We start from the raw sequence: 27,315 nt of genomic DNA, 5'->3' as shown, positions 1-27,315 counted from the left end.
GTCTCTAAATCCTGTGAGCTTAGATCTGTGCCAAGGGGGATGGATTAGAAAATATGTAAAGCCATACTGGTCTCTAAATCCTGTGAGCTTAGATCTGTGCCAAGGTGGATGGCTGATAGGGATGGATTAGAAAATATGTAAAGCCATACTGGTCTCTAAATCCTGTGAGCTTATATCTGTGCCAAAGTGGATGGCTGATAGGGATGGATTAAAAAATATGTAAAGCCATACTGGTCTCTAAATCCTGTGAGCTTATATCTGTGCCAAGGGGGACGGATTAGAAAATATGTAAAGCCATACTGGTCTCTAAATCCTGTGAGCTTAGATCTGTGCCAAGGGAGTTGGATTAGAAAATATGTAAAGCCATACTGGTCTCTAAATCCTGTAAGCTTATATCTGAGCCAAGGGAGGTGGATTAGAAAATATGTAAAGCCATACTGGTCTCTAAATCATGTGAGCTTATATCTGTGCCAAGGGGGTTGGATTAGAAAATATGTAAAGCCATACTGGTCTCTAAATCCTGTGAGCTTATATCTGTGCCAAGGGGGATGGATTAGAAAATATGTAAAGCCATACTGGTCTCTAAATCCTGTGAGCTTATATCTGTGCCAAGGGGGATGGATTAGAAAATATGTAAAGCCATACTGCTCTCTAAATCCTGTAAGCTTAGATCTGTGCCAAGATGGATGGCTGATAGGGATGGATTAGAAAATATGTTAAGCCATACTGGTCTCTAAATCCTGTAAGCTTATATCTGTGCCAAGGGAGGTGGATTAGAAAATATGTAAAGCCATACTGGTCTCTAAATCCTGTGAGCTTATATCTGTGCCAAGGGAGGTGGATTAGAAAATATGTAAAGCCATACTGGTCTCTAAATCCTGTGAGCTTAGATCTGTGCCAAGTGAGGTGGATTAGCAAATATGTAAAGCCATACTGGTATCTAAATCCTGTGAGCTTATATCTGTGCCAAGGGGGATGGATTAGAAAATATGTAAAGCCATACTGGTCTCTAAATCCTGTGAGCTTAGATCAGTGCCAAGGTGGATGGCTGATAGGGATGGATTAGAAAATATGTAAAGCCATACTGGTCTCTAATCCTGTGAGCTTAGATCAGTGCCAAGATGGATGGCTGATAGGGATGGATTAGAAAATATGTAAAGCCATACTGGTCTCTAAATCCTGTGAGCTTATATCTGTGCCAAGGTGGGTGGCTGCTAGGGATGGATTAGAAAATATGTAAAGCCATATTGGTCTCTAAATCCTGTGAGCTTATATCTGTGCCAAAGTGGATGGCTGATAGGGATGGATTAAAAAATATGTAAAGCCATACTGGTCTCTAAAACCTGTGAGCTTATATCTGTGCCAAGGGGGATGGATTAGAAAATATGTAAAGCCATACTGGTCTCTAAATCCTGTGAGCTTAGATCTGTGCCAAGGGAGTTGGATTAGAAAATATGTAAAGCCATACTGGTCTCTAAATCCTGTAAGCTTATATCTGAGCCAAGGGAGGTGGATTAGAAAATATGTAAAGCCATACTGGTCTCTAAATCATGTGAGCCTATATCTGTGCCAAGGGGGTTGGATTAGAAAATATGTAAAGCCATACTGGTCTCTAAATCCTGTGAGCTTATATCTGTGCCAAGGGGGATGGATTAGAAAATATGTAAAGCCATACTGGTCTCTAAATCCTGTGAGCTTATATCTGTGCCAAGGGAGGTGGATTAGAAAATATGTAAAGCCATACTGGTCTCTAAATCCTGTAAGCTTATATCTGTGCCAAGGGAGGTGGATTAGAAAATATGTAAAGCCATACTGGTCTCTAAATCCTGTGAGCTTATATCTGTGCCAAGGGAGGTGGATTAGAAAATATGTAAAGCCATACTGGTCTCTAAATCCTGTGAGCTTAGATCTGTGCCAAGGGAGGTGGATTAGAAAATATGTAAAGCCATACTGGTATCTAAATCCTGTGAGCTTATATCTGTGCCAAGGGGGATGGATTAGAAAATATGTAAAGCCATACTGGTCTCTAAATCCTGTGAGCTTAGATCAGTGCCAAGGTGGATGGCTGATAGGGATGGATTAGAAAATATGTAAAGCCATACAGGTCTCTAATCCTGTGAGCTTAGATCAGTGCCAAGGTTGATGGCTGATAGGGATGGACTAGAAAATATGTAAAGCCATACTGGTCTCTAAATCCTGTGAGCTTATATCTGTGGCAAGGTGGATGGCTGATAGGGATGGATTAGAAAATATGTAAAGCCATACTGGTCTCTAAATCCTGTGAGCTTATATCTGTGCCAAGGGGGATGGATTAGAAAATATGTAAAGCCATACTGGTCTCTAAATCCTGTGAGCTTAGATCAGTGCCAAGATGGATGGCTGATAGGGATGGATTAGAAAATATGTAAAGCTATACTGGTCTCTAATCCTGTGAGCTTAGATCATTGCCAAGATGGATGGCTGATAGGGATGGATTAGAAAATATGTAAAGTAATACAGGTCTCTAAATCCTGTGAGCTTAGATCTGTGGAAAGGTGGATGAATTAGAAAATATGTAAAGCCATACAGGTCTCTAAATCCTGTGAGCTTATATCTGTGCCAAGGGGGATGGATTAGAAAATATGTAAAGCCATACTGGTCTCTAAATCCTGTGAGCTTAGATCAGTGCCAAGGTGGATGGCTGATATGGATGGATTAGAAAATATGTAAAGCCATACTGGTCTCTAAATCCTGTGAGCTTAGATCTGTGCAAAGGTGGGTGGCTGATAGGGATGGATTAGAAAATATGTAAAGCCATACTGGTCTCTAAATCCTGTAAGCTTAGATCTGTGCCAAGATGGATGGCTGATAGGGATGGATTAGAAAATATGTTAAGCCATACTGGTCTCTGAATCCTATGAAATTATCTGTGCCAAGGGGATGGATTAGAAAATATGTAAAGCCATACAGGTCTCTAATCCTGTGAGCTTAGATCAGTGCCAAGGTTGATGGCTGATAGGGATGAATTAGAAAATATGTAAAGCCATACTGGTCTCTAAATCCTGTGAGCTTATATCTGTGCCAAGGTGGATGGCTGATAGGGATGGATTAGAAAATATGTAAAGCCATACTAGTCTCTAAATCCTGTGAGCTTAGATCTGTGCAAAGGCGGGTGACTGATAGGGATGGATTAGAAAATATGTAAAGCCATACTGGTCTCTAATCCTGTGAGCTTAGATCAGTGCCAATGTGGATGGCTGACAGGGATGGATTAGAAAATATGTAAAGACATACTGGTCTCTAAATCCTGTAAGCTTAGATATGTGCCAAGGGGGATGGATTAGAAAATATGTAAAGCCATACTGGTCTCTAAATCCTGTGAGCTTAGATCTGTGCCAAGGGAGTTGGATTAGAAAATATGTAAAGCCATACTGGTCTCTAAATCCTGTAAGCTTATATCTGTGCCAAGGGGGATGGATTAGAAAATATGTAAAGCCATACTGGTCTCTAAATCCTGTGAGCTTAGATCTGTGCCAAGGGAGGTGGATTAGAAAATATGTAAAGCCATACTGGTCTCTAAATCCTGTGAGCTTATATCTGTGCCAAGGGGATGGATTAGAAAATATGTAAAGCCATACTGGTCTCTAAATCCTGTGAGCTTAGATCAGTGCCAAGGTGGATGGCTGATAGGGATGGATTAGAAAATATGTAAAGCCATACTGGTCTCTAATCCTGTGAGCTTAGATCAGTGCCAAGATGGATGGCTGATAGGGATGGATTAGAAAATATGTAAAGCCATACTGGTCTCTAAATCCTGTGAGCTTATATCTGTGCCAAGGTGGGTGGCTGCTAGGGATGGATTAGAAAATATGTAAAGCCATATTGGTCTCTAAATCCTGTGAGCTTATATCTGTGCCAAAGTGGATGGCTGATAGGGATGGATTAAAAAATATGTAAAGCCATACTGGTCTCTAAAACCTGTGAGCTTATATCTGTGCCAAGGGGGATGGATTAGAAAATATGTAAAGCCATACTGGTCTCTAAATCCTGTGAGCTTAGATCTGTGCCAAGGGAGTTGGATTAGAAAATATGTAAAGCCATACTGGTCTCTAAATCCTGTAAGCTTATATCTGAGCCAAGGGAGGTGGATTAGAAAATATGTAAAGCCATACTGGTCTCTAAATCATGTGAGCTTATATCTGTGCCAAGGGGGTTGGATTAGAAAATATGTAAAGCCATACTGGTCTCTAAATCCTGTGAGCTTATATCTGTGCCAAGGGGGATGGATTAGAAAATATGTAAAGCCATACTGGTCTCTAAATCCTGTGAGCTTATATCTGTGCCAAGGGAGGTGGATTAGAAAATATGTAAAGCCATACTGGTCTCTAAATCCTGTAAGCTTATATCTGTGCCAAGGGAGGTGGATTAGAAAATATGTAAAGCCATACTGGTCTCTAAATCCTGTGAGCTTATATCTGTGCCAAGGGAGGTGGATTAGAAAATATGTAAAGCCATACTGGTCTCTAAATCCTGTGAGCTTAGATCTGTGCCAAGGGAGGTGGATTAGAAAATATGTAAAGCCATACTGGTATCTAAATCCTGTGAGCTTATATCTGTGCCAAGGGGGATGGATTAGAAAATATGTAAAGCCATACTGGTCTCTAAATCCTGTGAGCTTAGATCAGTGCCAAGGTGGATGGCTGATAGGGATGGATTAGAAAATATGTAAAGCCATACTGGTCTCTAATCCTGTGAGCTTAGATCAGTGCCAAGATGGATGGCTGATAGGGATGGATTAGAAAATATGTAAAGCCATACTGGTCTCTAAATCCTGTGAGCTTATATCTGTGCCAAGGTGGGTGGCTGCTAGGGATGGATTAGAAAATATGTAAAGCCATATTGGTCTCTAAATCCTGTGAGCTTATATCTGTGCCAAGGTGGATGGCTGATAGGGATGGATTAGAAAATATGTAAAGCCATACTAGTCTCTAAATCCTGTGAGCTTAGATCTGTGCAAAGGTGGATGGCTGATAGGGATGGATTAGAAAATATGTAAAGCCATACTAGTCTCTAAATCCTGTGAGCTTAGATCTGTGCCAAGGTGGATGGCTGATAGGGATGGATTAGAAAATATGTAAAGCCATACTGGTCTCTAAATCCTGTGAGCTTATATCTGTGCCAAAGTGGATGGCTGATAGGGATGGATTAAAAAATATGTAAAGCCATACTGGTCTCTAAATCCTGTGAGCTTATATCTGTGCCAAGGGGGATGGATTAGAAAATATGTAAAGCCATACTGGTCTCTAAATCCTGTGAGCTTAGATCTGTGCCAAGGGAGTTGGATTAGAAAATATGTAAAGCCATACTGGTCTCTAAATCCTGTAAGCTTATATCTGAGCCAAGGGAGGTGGATTAGAAAATATGTAAAGCCATACTGGTCTCTAAATCATGTGAGCTTATATCTGTGCCAAGGGGGTTGGATTAGAAAATATGTAAAGCTATACTGGTCTCTAAATCCTGTGAGCTTATATCTGTGCCAAGGGGGATGGATTAGAAAATATGTAAAGCCATACTGGTCTCTAAATCCTGTAAGCTTATATCTGTGCCAAGGGAGGTGGATTAGAAAATATGTAAAGCCATACTGGTCTCTAAATCCTGTGAGCTTATATCTGTGCCAAGGGGGATGGATTAGAAAATATGTAAAGCCATACTGCTCTCTAAATCCTGTAAGCTTAGATCTGTGCCAAGATGGATGGCTGATAGGGATGGATTAGAAAATATGTTAAGCCATACTGGTCTCTGAATCCTATGAAATTATCTGTGCCAAGGGGGATGGATTAGAAAATATGTAAAGCCATACAGGTCTCTAATCCTGTGAGCTTAGATCAGTGCCAAGGTTGATGGCTGATAGGGATGGACTAGAAAATATGTAAAGCCATACTGGTCTCTAAATCCTGTGAGCTTATATCTGTGGCAAGGTGGATGGCTGATAGGGATGGATTAGAAAATATGTAAAGCCATACTGGTCTCTAAATCCTGTGAGCTTATATCTGTGCCAAGGGGGATGGATTAGAAAATATGTAAAGCCATACTGGTCTCTAAATCCTGTGAGCTTAGATCAGTGCCAAGATGGATGGCTGATAGGGATGGATTAGAAAATATGTAAAGCTATACTGGTCTCTAATCCTGTGAGCTTAGATCATTGCCAAGATGGATGGCTGATAGGGATGGATTAGAAAATATGTAAAGTAATACAGGTCTCTAAATCCTGTGAGCTTAGATCTGTGGAAAGGTGGATGAATTAGAAAATATGTAAAGCCATACAGGTCTCTAAATCCTGTGAGCTTATATCTGTGCCAAGGGGGATGGATTAGAAAATATGTAAAGCCATACTGGTCTCTAAATCCTGTGAGCTTAGATCAGTGCCAAGGTGGATGGCTGATATGGATGGATTAGAAAATATGTAAAGCCATACTGGTCTCTAAATCCTGTGAGCTTAGATCTGTGCAAAGGTGGGTGGCTGATAGGGATGGATTAGAAAATATGTAAAGCCATACTGGTCTCTAAATCCTGTAAGCTTAGATCTGTGCCAAGATGGATGGCTGATAGGGATGGATTAGAAAATATGTTAAGCCATACTGGTCTCTGAATCCTATGAAATTATCTGTGCCAAGGGGATGGATTAGAAAATATGTAAAGCCATACAGGTCTCTAATCCTGTGAGCTTAGATCAGTGCCAAGGTTGATGGCTGATAGGGATGGATTAGAAAATATGTAAAGCCATACTGGTCTCTAAATCCTGTGAGCTTATATCTGTGCCAAGGTGGATGGCTGATAGGGATGGATTAGAAAATATGTAAAGCCATACTAGTCTCTAAATCCTGTGAGCTTAGATCTGTGCAAAGGCGGGTGACTGATAGGGATGGATTAGAAAATATGTAAAGCCATACTGGTCTCTAATCCTGTGAGCTTAGATCAGTGCCAATGTGGATGGCTGACAGGGATGGATTAGAAAATATGTAAAGACATACTGGTCTCTAAATCCTGTAAGCTTAGATATGTGCCAAGGGGGATGGATTAGAAAATATGTAAAGCCATACTGGTCTCTAAATCCTGTGAGCTTAGATCTGTGCCAAGGGAGTTGGATTAGAAAATATGTAAAGCCATACTGGTCTCTAAATCCTGTAAGCTTATATCTGTGCCAAGGGGGATGGATTAGAAAATATGTAAAGCCATACTGGTCTCTAAATCCTGTGAGCTTAGATCTGTGCCAAGGGAGGTGGATTAGAAAATATGTAAAGCCATACTGGTCTCTAAATCCTGTGAGCTTATATCTGTGCCAAGGGGATGGATTAGAAAATATGTAAAGCCATACTGGTCTCTAAATTCTGTGAGCTTATATCTGTGCCAAGGGGGATGGATTAGAAAATATGTAAAGCCATACTGGTCTCTAAATCCTGTAAGCTTAGATCAGTGCCAAGGTGGATGGCTGATATGAATGGATTAGAAAATATGTAAAGCCATACTGGTCTCTAAATCCTGTGAGCTTAGATCTGTGCCAAGGGGGATGGATTAGAAAATATGTAAAGCCATACTGGTCTCTAAATCCTGTAAGCTTAGATCAGTGCCAAGGTGGATGGCTGATATGGATGGATTAGAAAATATGTAAAGCCATACTGGTCTCTAATCCTGTGAGCTTAGATCAGTGCCAAGATGGATGGCTGATAGGGATAGATTAGAAAATATGTAAAGCCATACTGGTCTCTAAATCCTGTGAGCTTATATCTGTGCCAAGTTGGGTGGCTGATAGGGATGGATTAGAAAATATGTAAAGCCATACTCGTCTCTAAATCCTGTGAGCTTATATCTGTGCCAAGGGGGTTGGATTAGAAAATATGTAAAGCCATACTGGTCTCTAAATCCTGTAAGCTTAGATCAGTGCCAAGGTGGATGGCTGATAGGGATGGATTAGAAAATATGTAAAGCCATACTACTCTCTAAATCCTGTGAGCTTAGATCTGTGCAAAGGTGAGTGGCTGATAGGGATGGATTAGAAAATATGTAAAGCCATACTGGTCTCTAATCCTGTGAGCTTAGATCAGTGCCAAGGTGGATGGCTGACAGGGATGGATTAGAAAATATGTAAAGCCATACTGGTCTCTAAATCCTGTAAGCTTAGATCTGTGCCAAGGGGGATGGATTAGAAAATATGTAAAGCCATACTGGTCTCTAAATCCTGTGAGCTTAGATCTGTGCCAAGGGAGTTGGATTAGAAAATATGTAAAGCCATACTGGTCTCTAAATCCTGTAAGCTTATATCTGTGCCAAGGGAGGTGGATTAGAAAATATGTAAAGCCATACTGGTCTCTAAATCCTGTGAGCTTATATCTGTGCCAAGGGGGTTGGATTAGAAAATATGTAAAGCCATACAGGTCTCTAAATCCTGTGAGCTTATATCTGTGCCAAGGGGGATGGATTAGAAAATATGTAAAGCCATACTGGTCTCTAAATCCTGTGAGTTTAGATCTGTGCCAAGGGAGGTGGATTAGAAAATATGTAAAGCCATACTGGTCTCTAAATCCTGTAAGCTTATATCTGTGCCAAGGGAGGTGGATTAGAAAATATGTAAAGCCATACTGGTCTCTAAATCCTGTGAGCTTATATCTGTGCCAAAAGAGGTGGATTAGAAAATATGTAAAGCCATACTGGTCTCTAAATCCTGTGAGCTTAGATCTGTGCCAAGGGAGGTGGATTAGAAAATATGTAAAGCCATACTGGTATCTAAATCCTGTGAGCTTATATCTGTGCCAAGGGGGATGGATTAGAAAATATGTAAAGCCATACTGGTCTCTAAATCCTGTGAGCTTAGATCAGTGCCAAGGTGGATGGCTGATAGGGATGGATTAGAAAATATGTAAAGCCATACTGGTCTCTAATCCTGTGAGCTTAGATCAGTGCCAAGATGGATGGCTGATAGGGATGGATTAGAAAATATGTAAAGCCATACTGGTCTCTAAATCCTGTGAGCTTATATCTGTGCCAAGGTGGGTGGCTGCTAGGGATGGATTAGAAAATATGTAAAGCCATATTGGTCTCTAAATCCTGTGAGCTTATATCTGTGCCAAGGTGGATGGCTGATAGTGATGGATTAGAAAATATGTAAAGCCATACTAGTCTCTAAATCCTGTGAGCTTAGATCTGTGCAAAGGTGGATGGCTGATAGGGATGGATTAGAAAATATGTAAAGCCATACTAGTCTCTAAATCCTGTGAGCTTAGATCTGTGCCAAGGTGGATGGCTGATAGGGATGGATTAGAAAAAATGTAAAGCCATACTGGTCTCTAAATCCTGTGAGCTTATATCTGTGCCAAAGTGGATGGCTGATAGGGATGGATTAAAAAATATGTAAAGCCATACTGGTCTCTAAATCCTGTGAGCTTAGATCTGTGCCAAGGGGGATGGATTAGAAAATATGTAAAGCCATACTGGTCTCTAAATCCTGTGAGCTTATATCTGTGCCAAGGGGGTTGGATTAGAAAATATGTAAAGCCATACTGGTCTCTAAATCCTGTAAGCTTAGATCAGTGCCAAGGTGGATGGCTGATATGGATGGATTAGAAAATATGTAAAGCCATACTGGTCTCTAATCATGTGAGCTTAGATCAGTGCCAAGGTGGATGGCTGATATGGATGGATTAGAAAATATGTAAAGCCATACTGGTCTCTAATCCTGTGAGCTTAGATCAGTGCCAAGATGGATGGCTGATAGGGATGGATTAGAAAATATGTAAAGCCATACTGGTCTCTAATCCTGTGAGCTTAGATCAGTGCCAAGATGGATGGCTGATAGGGATGGAGTAGAAAATATGTAAAGCCATACTTGGTCTCTAATCCTGTGAGCTTAGATCAGTGCCAAGGTGCATGGCTGATAGGGATGGATTAAAAATATGTAAAGCCATACAGGTCTCTAATCCTGTGAGCTTAGATCTGTGCCAAGGTGGATGGCTGATAGGGATGGATTAAAAATATGTAAAGCCATACAGGTCTCTAATCCTGTGAGCTTATATCTGTGCCAAGGGGGGTGGATTAGAAAATATGTAAAGCCATACTGGTCTCTAAATCCTGTGAGCTTATATCTGTGTCAAGGGGGATGGATTAGAAAATATGTAAAGCCATACTGGTCTCTAAATCCTGTGAGCTTATATCTGTGCCAAGGGGGATGGATTAGAAAATATGTAAAGCCATACTGGTCTCTAAATCCTGTGAGCTTAGATCAGTGCCAAGATGGATGGCTGATAGGGATGGATTAGAAAATATGTAAAGCCATACTGGTCTCTAATCCTGTGAGCTTAGATCAGTGCCAAGATGGGTGGCTGATAGGGATGGATTAGAAAATATGTAAAGCCATACTGGTCTCTAATCCTGTGAGCTTAGATCAGTGCCAAGATGGATGGCTGATAGGGATGGATTAGAAAATATGTAAAGCCATACTGGTCTCTAATCCTGTGAGCTTAGATCAGTGCCAAGATGGATGGCTGATAGGGATGGATTAGAAAATATGTAAAGCCATACTTGGTCTCTAATCCTGTGAGCTTAGATCAGTGCCAAGGTGCATGGCTGATAGGGATGGATTAAAAATATGTAAAGCCATACAGGTCTCTAATCCTGTGAGCTTAGATCTGTGCCAAGGTGGATGGCTGATAGGGATGGATTAAAAATATGTAAAGCCATACAGGTCTCTAATCCTGTGAGCTTATATCTGTGCCAAGGTGGATGGCTGATAGGGATGGATTAAAAATATGTAAAGCCATACTGGTCCCTGGGGAAAATGATGCAATTGATCATCCCCAACACAGTAACAATGAAAGAAAGCTTAGAAAGAACTCCCGTGTGCTGACAGTATTGAAGAATTATTTACCCTAAAACTAATCAGGTATTTGCATAGTCTTAGAGATACATGTAGCAAGTCTCATTGAAATATGATGATCAGTACTAGAGTTATCAGGCGAAAAGCTGAAAAATAACTAATTATGCTAATAAGGTGATTAATATGAACAAATATTTACCCCAAAACTAATCAGGTCCCTGCACATTCCTTAAGTAACTATGTACCAAGTTTCATTGAAATGTGATTATTCCTACTTGAAATATCAAAAGCTGAAAATTAATTATGCAAATTAGGTAATTAATATGATATTACACTAAAAACTATCAGGTCTGTGCAGTGTATATTTATGTACCAAGTTTTATTGAAATGTGACTAGTGCTTGAGATATCAGTAGAAAAGCCAAAAATTGATTATGCAAATTAGGTAATTAATATTTTTACCCAAAACTAATCAAACCTGCGAATTGGCCCAGACAAGCTATATACCAAGTTTCATTGAAATCCGAACAGTGGTTCTTGAGATATCGATGGAACAGACACACAGACAGACAGACAGCAAAGATTCCCTTTTGTGCTTCGCACACAGGAGTCAAAAAATTTAGAAAATTAGAGAAGATGACTTGTGTACTTTTTGTGGGAGCATTCTGAGACAATTCCACACTTGTTCTGTTGGTGTAGCGAGCCAAAACGCTTTTGGAAAAGATTTTTAAAATTAGTGGTTCAAAACACTGGTATCAACACTACAATTCAGCCACGAGTCATCGTTTTTGGAGACTTGAATGTAAGTGCCATTTTTAATTTTGCAATGGTGATCAGAAATTAAATCATGTTTAATTGCCTTTTGTTTTTTTCAACAGAGCAATACATATGTAAAAATAAAACAAACAGCGCCACCAAGTGGTACATGTATCGACTATTTCTGCCACCTTTTTTCTAAGTGAATGAACCACAGCTCTACCAATCTTTGCAACCAAAAATCACATTGGATTCAATTCTACAGTTACTGCACCATCACATTTTTTTCAGTATATAAACCCTTATCCAACATCTCATTTGAGAGCACCTTACCAGATCTAATTCTGCATTCCATTAAACACAGTCCCTCCACACATTAAGTGTTGGGGGACTGTGCATTAAACAACCAATTTGTGTTCAGTTATTAGAGGGCACTCTTCTACCCAGTTCTACAAGAGGTCAAATTAGTGTTCTACAAGAGGTCAAATTAGTGTTCTACAAGAGGTCAAATCAGTGTTCCAGTATCATTTGTCCTGGTTGAAGGATGTTCTAAGAAGTCCGCCATCACATTTTATAGTTCCATGCGATTCTCCAAGTGGAGTTTCTACAATCCTTGGGAAATAAATTGTCATTTTATTGCACTTTTTGTCACCAATGCCACACATTTTTCACCCTATTTGTACAAAACGGACACAAAGCAAAAGCTATCACAGACCAGCTTCCATGGCAACTTGTTCAACATTTTGGAGACTAGCCAGTGGCTTGGGCACACCCTCTAAATAAAGACTGTATACTGTTGCAGTGGTCTACTGGCCACAGAAGGCATATGCAATACACATATGTAGACTTGCATACAGTCCAAATGTGTAAACTGCAAAAAGTATTTTTGAAAGTCAAACCCATAGTCGAGGCTCCAAACACCACTGGCACAAAGTTGCCAGTTCAAAAAATGATTACTTGCATGCAGACTTGTGTTGCCCAACTAGTGTAAGCCTCATCAGTTAAGAGAAATGAAATCACTGCTTGGGAGATCATTCAGCCAAACCAAATATCGGCCTTTTAAATTTCTTGAAATTTTGCAATTTCCAAAACTGCCAACTTTAATTAAACTAGGTCCAGTACTAAACAATCTACCAGTAAGCATTACAATGACTATTCCCAACACTAATGGACCAGAAGAAAATCATACTACAGCACCGAAGGGTATAGATTGATATTGAACATGTTCAAAATGAATCATTTGTACAAAAGTACAATGTCATAATGGTTATACCGGGCAGCATCCACCAAAGTAGGCAGAGTAGACTCATCCATCACTCAACTGGTGAGAGTGATATAACTGGGACAAACGTCTTGCACTCTCCACCACTGCAGACTACAATTAGATGCATAGACATGCCCAATTTAAACACTATGCTAAAACAAGTGTTAACGCCACGACGCAAGGCAAGGCAAGGCAAGCATACCAGAGTCCTATGACCCCCCCCCCACCACCACCATAACCAAAACCAAGTCATCACAGATCGCAGGGGCAAAAGCCCTACATCCCTGCCAGTAAACAAAGAACATAAATATTTAGTTTCTTATAACTTTATTGGAACAAATATAAAAAAAATAACTTTGTAAATAGATAAAGTTAAAAACACTTGACAATTTGTTACTGTACAATGACACTTGGAAACGCTACACAAAAGTATTTTGTACACAACATTGGCAGTAATAAGAACTTAGTTACCCAGCATGCATTTCACTGTCAGGAGGTAATTTGTTGCAAACCATGGCAGTGACCATTGGGGCAAATAAAAACTAACAAGTTGTGCACAGTAAATATTAAAAGGGGCAAGGGAAATTGTTCTTGATCGTTTATGGCAGCTGTAATTGGTATGACATTGGAAGAAATATTCAACAATTACTGTTTTGGTTGAAAAGATTGACATGACAGGATCTTAATCTTGTCCAACAATGAATAATATTTTGCTGCATTAGGATGTTAAAGAAGATCTATATCTGGCAGTTCTATTGGTTCATAATCTAGCATTCCTTTTGCAAAATCATCCATGTCAAATAGAGGTGAAACATCATCTGGAACAAAAAAAATGTACAAATACTGTCGTAAATTACATACTGTATAATCTCTTGAATAGGCGTCACTAATTTAGGCGTTGAGAAAGAATGAAAGGCCTTAATCTAAAACAGGCGTCACAAAATGTTGAAAAATTAGTCAATCCAAAAAACTGTTCACATGAACAAAAAAAAATACTCAGTATATTTAATGTAATATGCATTTTTTTTTTTTTTTGGTAACAAAAAATATATTATAACTAAAAGAAGTTTCAAATAAAAAACAAGACTGCATTGCTTAGTAGCAAGTAATCTCGGTGCGGTAGTGCATTCCGGTTATGCAGCTTTTCACTGATGAATAATATGCTTGTTTTCGAAGTGTTGGAATTGTTGATTATTACTCAGTGATTATGGTTTCTGGTCAACTCGACCCCCGTATTAGTGTAGGTATTGGCGGTGTCAGTGACACACTGCGTTGTCGATTTCACCTACCACGTGTGCGCCATGGTTAATGGCGAGTATGTTGTTGATTTCACTAACTTGCGTACAAACATGGCACCCATCCTAGCAGCTTCACAACCGTGCAGCAGAATTTGAGTGGACAAGTGTATCGATAAGTAGATTCATGCCATTTACCTGACCAGAGTGGTTGTGGAAAATGTGGTAACGGAATAACAGCAGTATTTTATAATGATGCCGTAAAACGAGGCACCGATTTCAGCTGGAAATGTACTCTGTGTTTAGTAGCTGAAGTGGTCAACCAAAGAAGAGTCAATGATGCCAAAATAGACCCTGTCACCCCAGATTCAACCCCATTAGCTGATCCAGTCAACGATGTTGAAATGAACGTGAAAATTTCATATGAAATTCCAGGCCAGACTTGCTAAGGTACTTTATCTGGTGATGATATAGATGGTGATCAGCCTAAAGCCTCAGCTATGTCTTATGAGTTGATACCTGGTGCATCCCAGCGTCGCAACGCAATATTAGCTGATAGCATGGGTTACCGGTATCAACTTAAAAGTGACAAAAGGTCCCAGACAAAAATTGGAGAATGCAGTGCTCAAACAGACAAGACCATCATTTGTCGAAACGTGGTGTTGCAGACGGGTGATAATTTTGTCCCCGGCATGTATGGACACAACGACTCTGGTCAACCTGGTATCTCAGAGCGATTGAAAACAGAAGATGAAGTGAAGAAGAAACAGACAATTTATTTAAATCTGCCAGTACACTATACGAGCAGGTACTTTCTAGAAGAACAGCAATCTGGCACAGTCATCAGCATGTATACCTGACAGAGCCAATCTAGTCAAAGTTGCAAATCATAAAAGACAACACATGCGTCCAGAAGAACCCAGTGACCTTGATTTCGATATTGCCTGCGACTTTATTCCGTCCGTCCAACTTCCTGCAGAAAGACATCATCATTTAGGGCACACGTCATCTAGTTTTCTCCACCCTGGATCAACTTGAAGTACTGAGCAGTGCGAAGTCATGGTATATGGATGGTACTTTCAAAAGTCCACGAACCATTCTACCAGTTATTTTCTATTTATGCATTTGTGAAGGATGGTGAAGGCTATGTAAAACAGGTTCGTTTACTATTCACAGTTATGTCACGGAGGGAGAACAAAGCTGACAAGAAGATCCTGAAAGCAGTGAAAAGAGCAGCACCAAGTTCCAAAATTAAAAACTTTGGATTAGATTTCGAAGCCGGTTTATGGGGTGCTATCAGATCAGTATTTCCAGAATTAGAAATTCAAGTTTGCCGTTTCCATTGGTTAAGGCAGTATACAGAAAAGTTCAGCAATATGGTTGGACAACTGAATACAAAGACAAACAAAGTGACAGTGGTAAAATTATCAAACAATACATGGCACTCCCTTATCTTTCACACGAATGCATTCCTGCAACGTTTACAACGCTAAAGGATACAGCAACACCAAATCTGGATAGACTGGTAGAATATATTAGATAAACATGGATCGATAACACTATCTGGAAGCCGTCTTTATGGAGTATTTTCATGAAAAGTACCCGCACCAATAATGACGTACAAGGCTGGCATCGAAAATTAAATGGTAAAGCTGGGCGTAGTTATCTCCAATTATATGTTATTATCCATGTTCCCACTCCTCCATGAAGAGGCTCTGCTAACCAGTATAAATGAAGCTCGTGATGGATGGTATACTCAAACGGCAGGGATCTCGCCGTGGTGGTCGGCCCCGACCGGCACTCAAAATTAGCGACCACCACGAAAATGTTTCCGACCGGGACTATTGTCCGATTGTTATTATAATTATGTACCAACCGACACGCATCCTGTCAGTCGTGGATTATAATTTGTGAACAATAGACCTAGACGCACGATACGTAGCGGCTAGTCAATTTTGTGAAACTTTTGTGAAAGTAAATACTTTCTGTGATAGACACAGTCTTTAGATATAAAGCTAAAATTCTTTCAAAATCAATTTCACCCCGATATAACATGGTCAAAGCGGAGTTCACGATCTGACAGTTTACGCTATTCAAGAAGAAAAATCAACATGTTTATTGCGTGATTTGGTAAAACACATTTGAACTGTTATCATCGCGATTCATGTAAAAACTCTTCTTTCAAGACCTATTTTACCTTTTAAAAATTGCCAATCACCTCTTTCGATAACAATCATGAACGGGAAAACTTCGGATTCTACCGGCATTACCATGCCACATTCTGATTGGTTAATGGAATTATTGAACCATCGGGTCAAAGAACACATGCCGGTCAACTAATACGTCACAAACATCATGGCGGGCTGTTTTTTATTGAAGCGATCGAGTGATCAAAAATATCCACTCTTGATAAAACTAAGTCAAATTTTACTTTTATTTCTTATCAAAAAAAACGAAGTAACATTTTTTGCTTGGCATCATAACTGAGTAAGAGAAATTATTGGTATAATTGGTGTATAACATCACGAAGTAAGTTATGTCACGTCGTAACTTTGAAAGTTTGGAAGTTTTATTTGTTCGTTCATTACTGTGAATATATACGCTTTAGAAATAGATGGTACGAATAATAAATTACAACAATACTCCAAATAATTGAGTGTTCGATTGTTTGAAGGAGAATGTATTTGGAGTGAATAAGATCGTGAAAATATTCTTGGCTGAAACATTTCAAATGAGTTTTATTTAACTTTTTACAATAGACATTAATATTGCAACAATAATTTATTTGCTTCTGTTTTTTAGTCTGCAGCATTCACATTTCGAATACATTTAATTTTTAAATTCAAACTCTTCTAAATTGTGAAAGATAATGTCTTAATTTCAAAAATATGTGCACTGCGACGTAACTCATTAATATTCATTGCAAATTAATATTTATATAGCTCGTTAATATTCATGACCGACCGGCACTCGTGTTGGGCTGTCGAGATCCTTGGACGTTATCAGAGAAAAAACTACAGAAGACTTAATGTTCGCTTATTCGACCTATGGGAAAAGTACAACGATTGTGAAATAGATGCAACAAATCTATGGAGATCTTATAGCAAGCTGAATAGACCACACACTGTTTAAAAAAGTTTTTATTTAACAGAAGAAATCATGTACTTTTAACAATTTCTGGGACAATTAAAATTGTGAACTTTTTTTTTAAAAAACTTGTGAAAATTTTTTTGACAATGTTCGAAAAAAGATTACTATATACCATGGAAGTCTGATCCAGTGCAATCTTGTGTGACAAACAATAATATGCTACCGGTCGTGTGCGGCACTTTTTAGTCACAATTTTGTGAGCAATGTAGTAAGATATATACGTTGTTTCACCGCTGAATAAAGTTCCATTGACAATAGATCTGCTTCATATCTATTCTAGGAAACCTTCAAGTGTTTTTGTGGGACACGTTCAAGTTTATATTTTACTTAACCACAACTATCGAAAAGAGATATGCCGTACGAGAAGACCTCTGAATAAATGGTTGATCCCTGTCTAACTTCCGTTGCATGATAAGCACGTGCGAAATTGTGAAGCTGCTAGGTCTGGTGCAATGTTGATTTTTCGCTTGCTTGCTCGCTCGCTCGCTGTAGTGTATGTTGGGGCCACCTACATAGGTATAGCATAAGTTAGTCAAATCGACAACGTACTAGCCATTAACCATAGAGCACACGAATCTGTGAAATCGACAATGCAGTGTGTCACCAACACATGGACAATACCTACACATAGATATGGGGGTCGAGTTGACCTGCTAAATTCGTTGAATTATTATGAAATGCAAATAAAATTCAACTTAGTTGCACTGTAAGCGAATGATTTCAGTCACATGTAAAAGCTTGATGCGATACAATACCCGCCATGTTGGTTCATGCATACAAGTGACCTGCAACTGTTTTTTGACCTGATAGGTCACTAATTAACCAATCAAAATGCTGGATGGCGTCAACGTGTTCGAATTACCATAGCTCATTTAAATATGTTAATGACAGTTCAGTGACTTCATGGTTAACGCAACACAAAAGAGATTTACCGTTGTTATAATGCGATTTTTTGGCTTTGATTTTGATGGGAAAAACGAGATGATTTTTTTAAATCAATAAATTAGTAGTTTTCAAAAAATTAACTGAGCATTGAAAAAGAATTTAAAAATTTTGTTTACGGTGATAACAGCTCATTGTTGAAATGCAGTTCATCCATTCTTGATCTGTTCTGCTTTCAGGGCTTGAACTTTTTGGAGAAAGGCAATTGCCTCGATTTCCAATGAGTTTGTCTTGTGCTTTTGATATTCTGTTACCCCTATGTGTTAAGGCCATTTTATAAATTTTGACCTTAAAAATAGGTACCCTTTCAACCAATCTGATTAAAATCTGATGTAGTATACGGGCTTTAACTATTTTGGCTATAAACTTATTTTAATTTTATGTTTTATTACTTTTGTTATTAATGCCTTTTTATTTTATTATTTTACTTTGATTTTGTGATTTTTTTTTTAAATTCCGCCCCTACATACATCTGAGCCGATGCCTATGTAACGAGATTTCAACGAGACCCACTGTCGACGATTTTAGTCAACGAATCACAGACCTTCTATAGCGCACATGATGACGTCACTGGGCAGAGTCAGGTGGCAAACACACTCAAATAAAATGGCGGATAATACCGACGTTAGCGACCGAGAAGAACACGGCTTTTCGGTAAGTTTATCATTGTCAAATGCAACGAAAGTCATTTTTTTTATGTTTATATTGTGGTTCGAGTTTAGATCATTATTTTGTGTAGTTATTCTGGGAGTGACGATTTTGTTTCCACCGGTTCGACCGAACACCGGTGTTTTTTTCCAGTTGCTTGCCCTGGAGACGGGTAATGTTTTGTTGACGATCGGGTCAAAACCGTCTACGTTATTGAAGCCGTAGCTGTAAATATTCATCAAAATGTATCAACATTTTGTACATTATACAATAACTCTTTATTAAAGTAATTGAGCTGATTTGGACTGGAATAAAATATTTCTTATTTGGAACACATTGCAATTGATCAGGAAATATTTTTTTGCTCCAATTTTCTGCGTCGATGCCGTGGGCCGGTGATCGTTATACAATTTAAAATTTGCATTGTTTACTATAGCTGTTTACAGTGTTCTAATCATTACGATTTACTTATTTTTTTGCTTCCATTCTAGATAATTATGCTCAGTGTTTGATGTAAAATTGAAGCGATGACTGAATAAACGAACCTTGGCTGGCGAAGATGTATCAGGAAGTGTACACATTTGTTGGAAGTGGACAAAATATTCAATGTAATGACAAAAATTGTAAAATGCTGTGGAATTTCTTTTGTAAATAAAAATATACTAGCAATTTTCTATTAATGGTTTATTCAAGTAGGCAAAATATAATGTACAGAAAGATTGCCCGTGGAGTATCGCTACACTGAAAAGTAAGCAACCGACAGCCTATATAAAAGGGGGCCTGTGATTGGCTGTTACTTACGCGAGATTTGAACGGAACTTACGTAGGCGTCGGATCAGATGTATGTAGGGCGGAATTAAAAAAAATCAAAATCAAAGTAAAATAATAAAATAAAAGGATATTAATAATAAAAGTAATAAAAAATAAAATTAAAATAAGTTTATAGCCAAAATAATTAAAGCCCGTACACTACATCAGATTTTAATCAGATTGCCTTTCAACTACAAAGTTGAAGCCCTGTGCTTCAATTTCAAAACTCCTACCTTCTTTTGGTGGCATATGTTCTATTTCCAGTCCGGAAAAATCTGGTTCGGAATGTTTTCTGGCTGTAAATAATTCTCGACTTGGCAGCCACTTGCAAGATTTACTGAATATCTTTGGAAATTCACTTTCCCAAACATTGATCTTGAAGTCGTCTGTTATTAAGAATATTAAATTCAAATCACATTTAAAAAACATTCCAAATCTACACTGAATTCAACAAAGTCATGCAATAGTACAAATGTGACCAGTCATCAACATGACCGTCTCGCCGCCGCCGACAAGACAGCCTCCGTCGCCGACAAGACAGCCTCCGTCGTCGAATACTGAAACCAGTAACAAAACAGTCTGCCATTTTGAATCTGAACTTTATGATTTATAACTTGAGTGTAAAGGTTGATTTGATAGCCATAAAGAATAACAGAAATGCTCGATTTGAATCAGATCTAAAAAAAAAAACTATTATTCAAAATCAAATCCTCATTCTTGGCTCATTTTATCAGTCTTAGAAACTCTGAAAGCAATATTCTGGACACAGCTTTGGCTAACCATATTCAGTCATTTAGTCAAAAATGTTATATCTTTATTCACTTGCCTACAGGGACAGGCAAGTGGACGCCATTTGAATATTTTTAATTGATGTACGAAGCATGTGTAAAGTTGGAACATGATCGATCAAAGCAAGTCAGACATGGCTCTGTAACAAAATTCAAAATGCCACCCATCAAGGTTATATAATGTCCAATGTATGTATCAAGTTTGAAAATAATCCACTCATACACGACTGAGATCTACTGTACAAGGGTTAATTATTCACTGGGTTTTAATTTTGCTGACTGAAAAATGCGCTGAATTAAAACCCAGTGAATATGTAAATTTAGCAAAGAACACATTATCTAAATGATAAACCGTGAATTTAAAACCCACTGAAATGCCTGAAATGCTAAATCAGCGAAATTTAAACCCAGTGAAAATTAATCATTTTAAGTAGTTCAAGTATGGCAGAAGGCTGGATTTTTTAATTATGAGAATTGAAATATTTGCCATAAAAACAATTACACACATATCCAACCTGTGTGATGCATTTCTGAGCAAGAATGGTCCAGGCATGCAAGAGATACAGATGGATGCAAAAAAGTCAAATTACAAGCCCACGTTCTCAGACTGTCTGAAAAGAAAAGTAAAAATTCAAATGCACACTTCACCTTTTTGTTTGTAATCTGGCATGTATTCTATTTCTGAATAGTCCTCCACAAATGGCCGTGTTTCCACTTTTTGTACTGAGGCTTTTACACACTTCTTTCTGGAAAACTGAGTGAGTCAAAATATAATTAAAATTGGTCATCAGTCACTTTAGTCCTGCAATTCTGCAGCTGCAGATTGGCACTGTTATTTATGAACATGCCAAAATGTCAGATGTCTCATTAATTAATGTGCTAATCAAATATTGATGATTGATTCCTAATATGATTCTAATCAGCAATGACGTTCTTACAGTTGGATATCTATTTCGCTTTGTTAGTGGTTGGCTTAATGTTACCCCAACGGATCGTTTGGATGTGAAAGTTTGTCGTTTTCTGATTTGTAGGAAAATGTTTCTCAACTTTTCTATTTAGTTTCAAGCAATGTTCAAGATGGTTACACCCATATAGTAAATATCTGTGGGTTAATCGCATTTATCATATTATCACTTGTACGCCAGCTGACTGTGGCCATTCTCAGGCTGAACAGAAAAACTATCTATACATTATCATGCCTCGCGTAACAAAGTAAATCATTCTGGGGAATCCAGACATGTAAAAGCATTTTATGTCCCCTAACACAATATAGTCTCGCGACCACTGTCTGCGCCAGTGAAATTTGAAAGCCAACTGTTTAGTCAAAACACCAGCAGTTAACCAATTAGCTAGCGAGTTTGCAAATTGGCTGCCCGGAGCAGCCAATACTTCTGTGACTTACTTTGCTGTATTTTTTAGCAAAGATCATTTTGTGTTGTAAGTATAGTCATTAATAAAAAAAATAAAAGCTTACTTGTAATGAAGGTGTTGATGGTATTCTTGGGCCTTTTTTCTGTGGCGCAGGAGTTCTACTTTGTAATGGAATTTTTTTCAGTAAACTGCCTTGATGTATTTTCTTTGCAGTGTTTGTGACATTACCAAGTGCAGTTCTCAAAGGAGTGTTATTAACATGTCCCAGTGCTTTTCTTGGCGTGTCAAGTGTAGAATTATTGCTGCTGAATGTTTTTCCTAAAACTAAAAACAGCAATAAATGTATTAGTGTTAGATAAACTTAGATCAAAATAATACTGCTAAAATTGTACTGACCGAGCGCCTTACAGAAAAAGGATGGGTGTGGCTTAAATGAATGACCTTTTCGAACATTTTCTATTTTAGTGGCTCTTTGGACTTAGTGAGTAGACTGCTAACTTGCCCAATCACAAGGCATTAGCAATATAAGTCACAAAAGTTTCTAAAAATTATTGAAGTCTTGATTAGACTTATAACAAAGCTGCTCAGTAAAGAAAAGTAAATATAGCCTTCGTTCTGTAGTCTGTATATTTGTAAATCTCATGAGGCTATCAAATAAAAATAATCTTACTTTGTCTGCCAGAGGTTGAGCCCAGACGACCCTTGCCAGTAGTTATCGTTGCAGTATTCTCCTTGTCAATGAAAGCATGAACCAATGACGATGCCATATTCTAAATACAATATTGCATCTACTTGGACTTAATACTGAAACGACGAATAAAAACGATTAGAACATATTCAGTATACGTCGGTGAATTAAAATTTGCTATCAAATCAAAAAACTTGCAGCAACCAGTCTCTGTACAAGGGACTGTACAATACTGGTATTATTAACCGAAGAATTTACAGCAACCAGTCTCTGTACAAGGGACTGTTACAATACCAGTATTATTAACCGAAGTATTTACAGCAACCAGTCTCTGTACAAGGGACTGTACAATACCAGTATTATTAACCGAAGAATTTACAGCAACAAGTCTCTGTACAAGGGACTATACAATACCGGTATTATTAACCGAAGAATTTACAGCAACCAGTCTCTGTACAAGGGACTGTACAATTTTATCATATCAACCGAAGAATTTACAGCAACCAGTCTCTCTACAATGGACTGTAGTACAATATTATTAACCGAAAAATTTACAGCAACCACAGTCTCTCTACAATGGTCTGCACAATATTATTAACCAAAGAATTCAGACATTTCCACCCAGTCAGCTTCAAATTCAATTCACTGTCATGTTGAATTCGTGACACAACCTTACCAAAATGGCGCTTAGTAACAATTCCGATTTCCTGTTTTTGTCAGTATACTCTATGAGCAGCAATGCGTGTTACCACTATATTCACAAGTAATATCGTTTTCGAACGGAATCGCCAATCGAATGCGGAAGTTCCAAGCAACGCCAGCTCCGCCGCCATGTTGAAAAATAAAACAACAAAACAGGAGACTTTAAAATTTGCTGTTCTATCGGACGAGAATTACCCTACATTATGCCAAATGGTACTTATCGGACATCACATACCTTATAAAATCAGAAATGATAATCAAACAAGAAAGTTTCAAAGGAATACGTAGAGAAGAAAACACATTCACACTGCTCCGAACCTCTCGTTTTTTGAAGTGACGCGCTTCACAAACCATGGACCAATAACAGATGAGATAACAGGTCACATGTCCCAGCTGAACTTTACTGCATGCTGCACGTATGATGGCGCTATTTCACGACAAATTTCGTGAGATAAGTAATAACATGCACCTGTTTTCGCATATATTAAAGTGGCATATTTAGGTAACCCATAGATTATTCATTGGGTCATGGAGCTAAAATAAAAACTCCCGGAGTTAATCTATACATACCCGTGGAAATAACAGTATTAAATTTTGCCAAAAACTGTAAATAAAATCACTTGATATTGTACTTTTATGTATTAGACACAACACTGTTCCACAGAAGATCAGTAGAAAGGTCACTACAGTTGCATAACAAGAACGGAATAAAGATAACAAAACAAACAAACAAATGGAAGTGTGAATCACTTATTACGTACCCCAGCTAGACCTCAGCCTGAACATGCGCCCTCGCCGACTGATTCACACGAACGCAAAATACTAGGTAGTAATAAACCGGTCTACCTCCCAGAGTCAGAATATAAAAACATTAAACGTAACATATTCGATTTTGTTTTCATATTATGACTAAGACTATCCTCCTTCAAACGTAACAATAGCTGGATTCTGATTATTGGCTCCTGTATTTCGGGAACGAACATCCGGGCATTTTCACCGCCTGGCACAAACAACCGGTGAAAAAAAAAGATTACTTCTACAACATATATAAATTTGGTTGTTCGGGATTGTCTCATAGTTGAGCTTGTGTTGTTTTCACCGGCCCGTCGACCGTTGTTCCACAGCAGCTCACGCACAGTCCATTGAAATCTTCTTGATATTTTTTATTTAACAGAAAAAAATCGAATTGTAATAATTCAATGCGTGCCATACTGAATAACAGAGGATCGCGCGAGAGAACACCTACTATGATACCGCATCATTCTCCTTCCCAGAGATCCTTGCGGCCAGAACATCGAAAGTATATTTGTAAAAAATAGAACTCTGCCTGGGAGATTGATATCAAGTATAACGATCGCGCGAGTGGACGCCCAAAAGTCTAGCGGACTTATTGAACAACGTGCTTCATCAGCAAACATAAGACTCGGCAGCTACAACTGTGGCGGCGTTGTGTGTCAGCTGTTAAGTACACAGAAATTATACATACATGCATACATCTATCACGACTGTCGTATAAAATATGAGCTCACTGGTGTCAGATGGACATGCACGCGGAATGGTACTGCCACGGTTTGTAACAGTTAGCCTGACTATTATGTTAATTGCTCTACTGTCATTGATGACCTGTCTAATGGCCATAATAGAAGGTATGTTTAACAACCATGCATTAATTTGTAAAAAGTTGTTATTTTCGAATTAACAAAAAGTAATTGTTTGAGAGTTTATTTATTTAATTTATTCCGTATTTGTCAATGTTCTCATATGAATTATAAATGTATTGAATTATCATCTGGTTGTTGGTTTACATTGATATTTTTTAATTGCAACGCAGCAGACGCTAACAGTATATTCACATGTGTCGCCATGGGGCTTTTCTGATTGGTTCGTTTCACAACACATCTGAATACTAGTATTGATGGTTACATCTCTACCCAAACGATTATTGTTAATCATTCGGTTGACTGTATCCAGATATGTTAATGTCATTGTGGAACAACTCTCGTTTTGGGTTTCAGTATTTACGGAGTATCACGTGACACTGGTTATTATACAATCATGTAACTAATCCACGATCGAGCAGTTCCACGGAATATTTAAATAAAAAATCACATTTTTTTTAAACCCAGATTATCCATAAGTCACGATGTATAGTTTGTTCACCCCATGTCACGATAACCTCTAATTTGAGATATGATATAATATTGGAACCAATGGTATGAACAAGTATATTATTGCCCACAATTCACTAAAATTCAACAATCAAAAAGTTTGCTGCTGACCCCATATTGTCAATATTCTTATATTGAACGGGAATACAATTTATCGCTGAAATTCTGGGTATGACTTATATATATAATATAATTATGCTTATAATTATTTGATCAAAACAACGGCAGGTTCGAACTCGGAAAACATCGTGGCTATTTATTTTGTGGGAAATCGGTGAATTTTCAAATTTTATTAGTTTCGATTTGACGGTTAATAGCTTGCTTCGTCCACTAAGGCACCGGTGAGGGTGCTAGTAACTGGGATGAATTCTAACCTAAATACTAAGCAAGGGTTCGATTCCCGCTATCGAACGTGGAGCGTCGTTCCGTCTTTTGCAACACACCACTCACCCACTTTGCAGCTACTAGTAATGTCAAAAATGGAAGGCACAATTAATAGAGGGATGGCGTCAGGCGTACCTCAAATATCCCGATATCGGTTTACCGGTGCAGCAAATGCGATGCGATGTTTGTTCAGTTTACAACACATTGCGCAAGGCGCAATTCCCCCGATTAATTTACTGTTATTGACACTGCTTGTAATAATTGAAAGAGAAAAATAAAAGATGAATATGATTTTCTTTTAGCATTTTTCACACTAACTACCTTTATTCAATCTCTTATTTGAACACCATGACAAATTATTTCGCTGGTGAATAGATTTTTTTTTTGAATAATTGAAATATTGTATAATGAATACATTTGCTCAAAAATTAACATTGTGAAAATATGCAATTAATTTCCTAATTTTTTCGCGGGACAGACACGGTGGTTAGAGTAGCAACTATGATGATTAGTATTCTTACGATGACTACTCTTCGTGTATCTAACAATAATATTGTATGATCTGTTTAACTTGTTTGCAGGATACTCGCAACCTATACCTCGAGAGGGCGCTACTCCAGACACCGGCCAGATTTCCAAACTGCGGAAAAGTCGACAAAGTGACAGCGTCCATTTATTGGTCGTGGTTATGGATGGCACCAGTCCGTCCTTTATAAAGGAACTTATGGACAATGATTCTAATAGTATGTACATTACGGAGTCATCATTTATAGAAGGCGTGTCTTCGCCGAGCGCTGTCGAAATTATGGAAGCGATATATACATGCAATTTTACAAAGCTCGTTCAAACAAGAAATTTACCGATTGACAATCCTGACTCGAATAAAAACAGTTTTATATACCACGCCCTCTCGAGGTATTCTTTTTTGCTCACACAGGACCAGCTATCACAAGTTAAAAACAATTATACGACGTTAGATGATGTCCTTTCGGATATATGCGACAGAAAGCGCTTCAGCGTTATTGAAACATCGCGACTGAATAACTTCCAGGAGATCAGTAAACTTGCAACGATGGTCAATCTGAAAATCATTCACCTCGTTCGCGATCCACGTGCTACATTCCGATTAAAAATTACACACGAGAGCACGGTAGGAGAACGTACTATTTCACAAAAAGACGTTGACGACTTCTGTAATTTGCTAAATAAAAATGCAATGCTCTTACAAAATTGCCCCGATTGGCTGGAAGGTCGATATTTGCTGTTACGTTACGAAGACGTCATTATGCACCCCAGCCAGCAGGTGGAACATATTAATGAATTTCTAAACATAAACCTGCGTACACACGGTGTAACTTTCACCCATAACGGCGATGATCTCCAACAAGATGACCCATTATCATTTCTAAGCGTGTCAGCAATTCAAGAAAAATGTTCTTTTGCGATGAAATTGTTAAGCTACAAATCAGTAAATAGTATTTCAGAGCTAACGGAAATGACTTCAATCGTTGGACACCAACCAGCATTACGATACTGTACTAGGAATAGTGGTGGGAGCAGCTAA

At 38.4% G+C, this 27,315-nt stretch overlaps 2 protein-coding genes and 1 long non-coding RNA gene across 3 annotated transcripts; 2 read left to right on the top strand and 1 right to left on the bottom strand.

The window, feature by feature from the left end:
• Positions 1-13,175: 13,175 nt before the first annotated feature.
• Positions 13,176-23,550, bottom strand: LOC100374603 (uncharacterized). The gene is made up of 6 exons (XM_002742344.4): positions 23,435-23,550; positions 22,480-22,613; positions 21,913-22,133; positions 21,087-21,192; positions 19,884-20,036; positions 13,176-13,683 (listed from the first exon to the last, which is right to left on the bottom strand). The coding sequence occupies exons 2-6, from the start codon at positions 22,574-22,576 to the stop codon at positions 13,592-13,594; spliced, it is 669 nt and encodes a 222-aa protein (XP_002742390.1). The 5' UTR covers positions 22,577-22,613; positions 23,435-23,550; the 3' UTR covers positions 13,176-13,591.
• LOC144344612 (uncharacterized) lies at positions 18,754-19,520 on the top strand. Its single transcript, XR_013419221.2, has 2 exons — positions 18,754-18,846; positions 19,332-19,520. It is a non-coding gene; the product is annotated as an uncharacterized LOC144344612 (long non-coding RNA).
• A 1,192-nt stretch (positions 23,551-24,742) lies between the features above and the next one.
• On the top strand, positions 24,743-27,315 carry LOC102806519 (carbohydrate sulfotransferase 5-like). The gene is made up of 2 exons (XM_006825951.2): positions 24,743-24,845; positions 26,333-27,315. The coding sequence occupies exons 1-2, from the start codon at positions 24,755-24,757 to the stop codon at positions 27,313-27,315; spliced, it is 1,074 nt and encodes a 357-aa protein (XP_006826014.1). The 5' UTR covers positions 24,743-24,754.

This window comes from Saccoglossus kowalevskii, chromosome 10, assembly GCF_978046115.1.
Source record: "Saccoglossus kowalevskii chromosome 10, keSacKowa6.1, whole genome shotgun sequence".
Classification (NCBI taxonomy): domain Eukaryota; kingdom Metazoa; phylum Hemichordata; class Enteropneusta; family Harrimaniidae; genus Saccoglossus; species Saccoglossus kowalevskii.
This window is presented reverse-complemented; position numbering and strand designations above follow the sequence as displayed.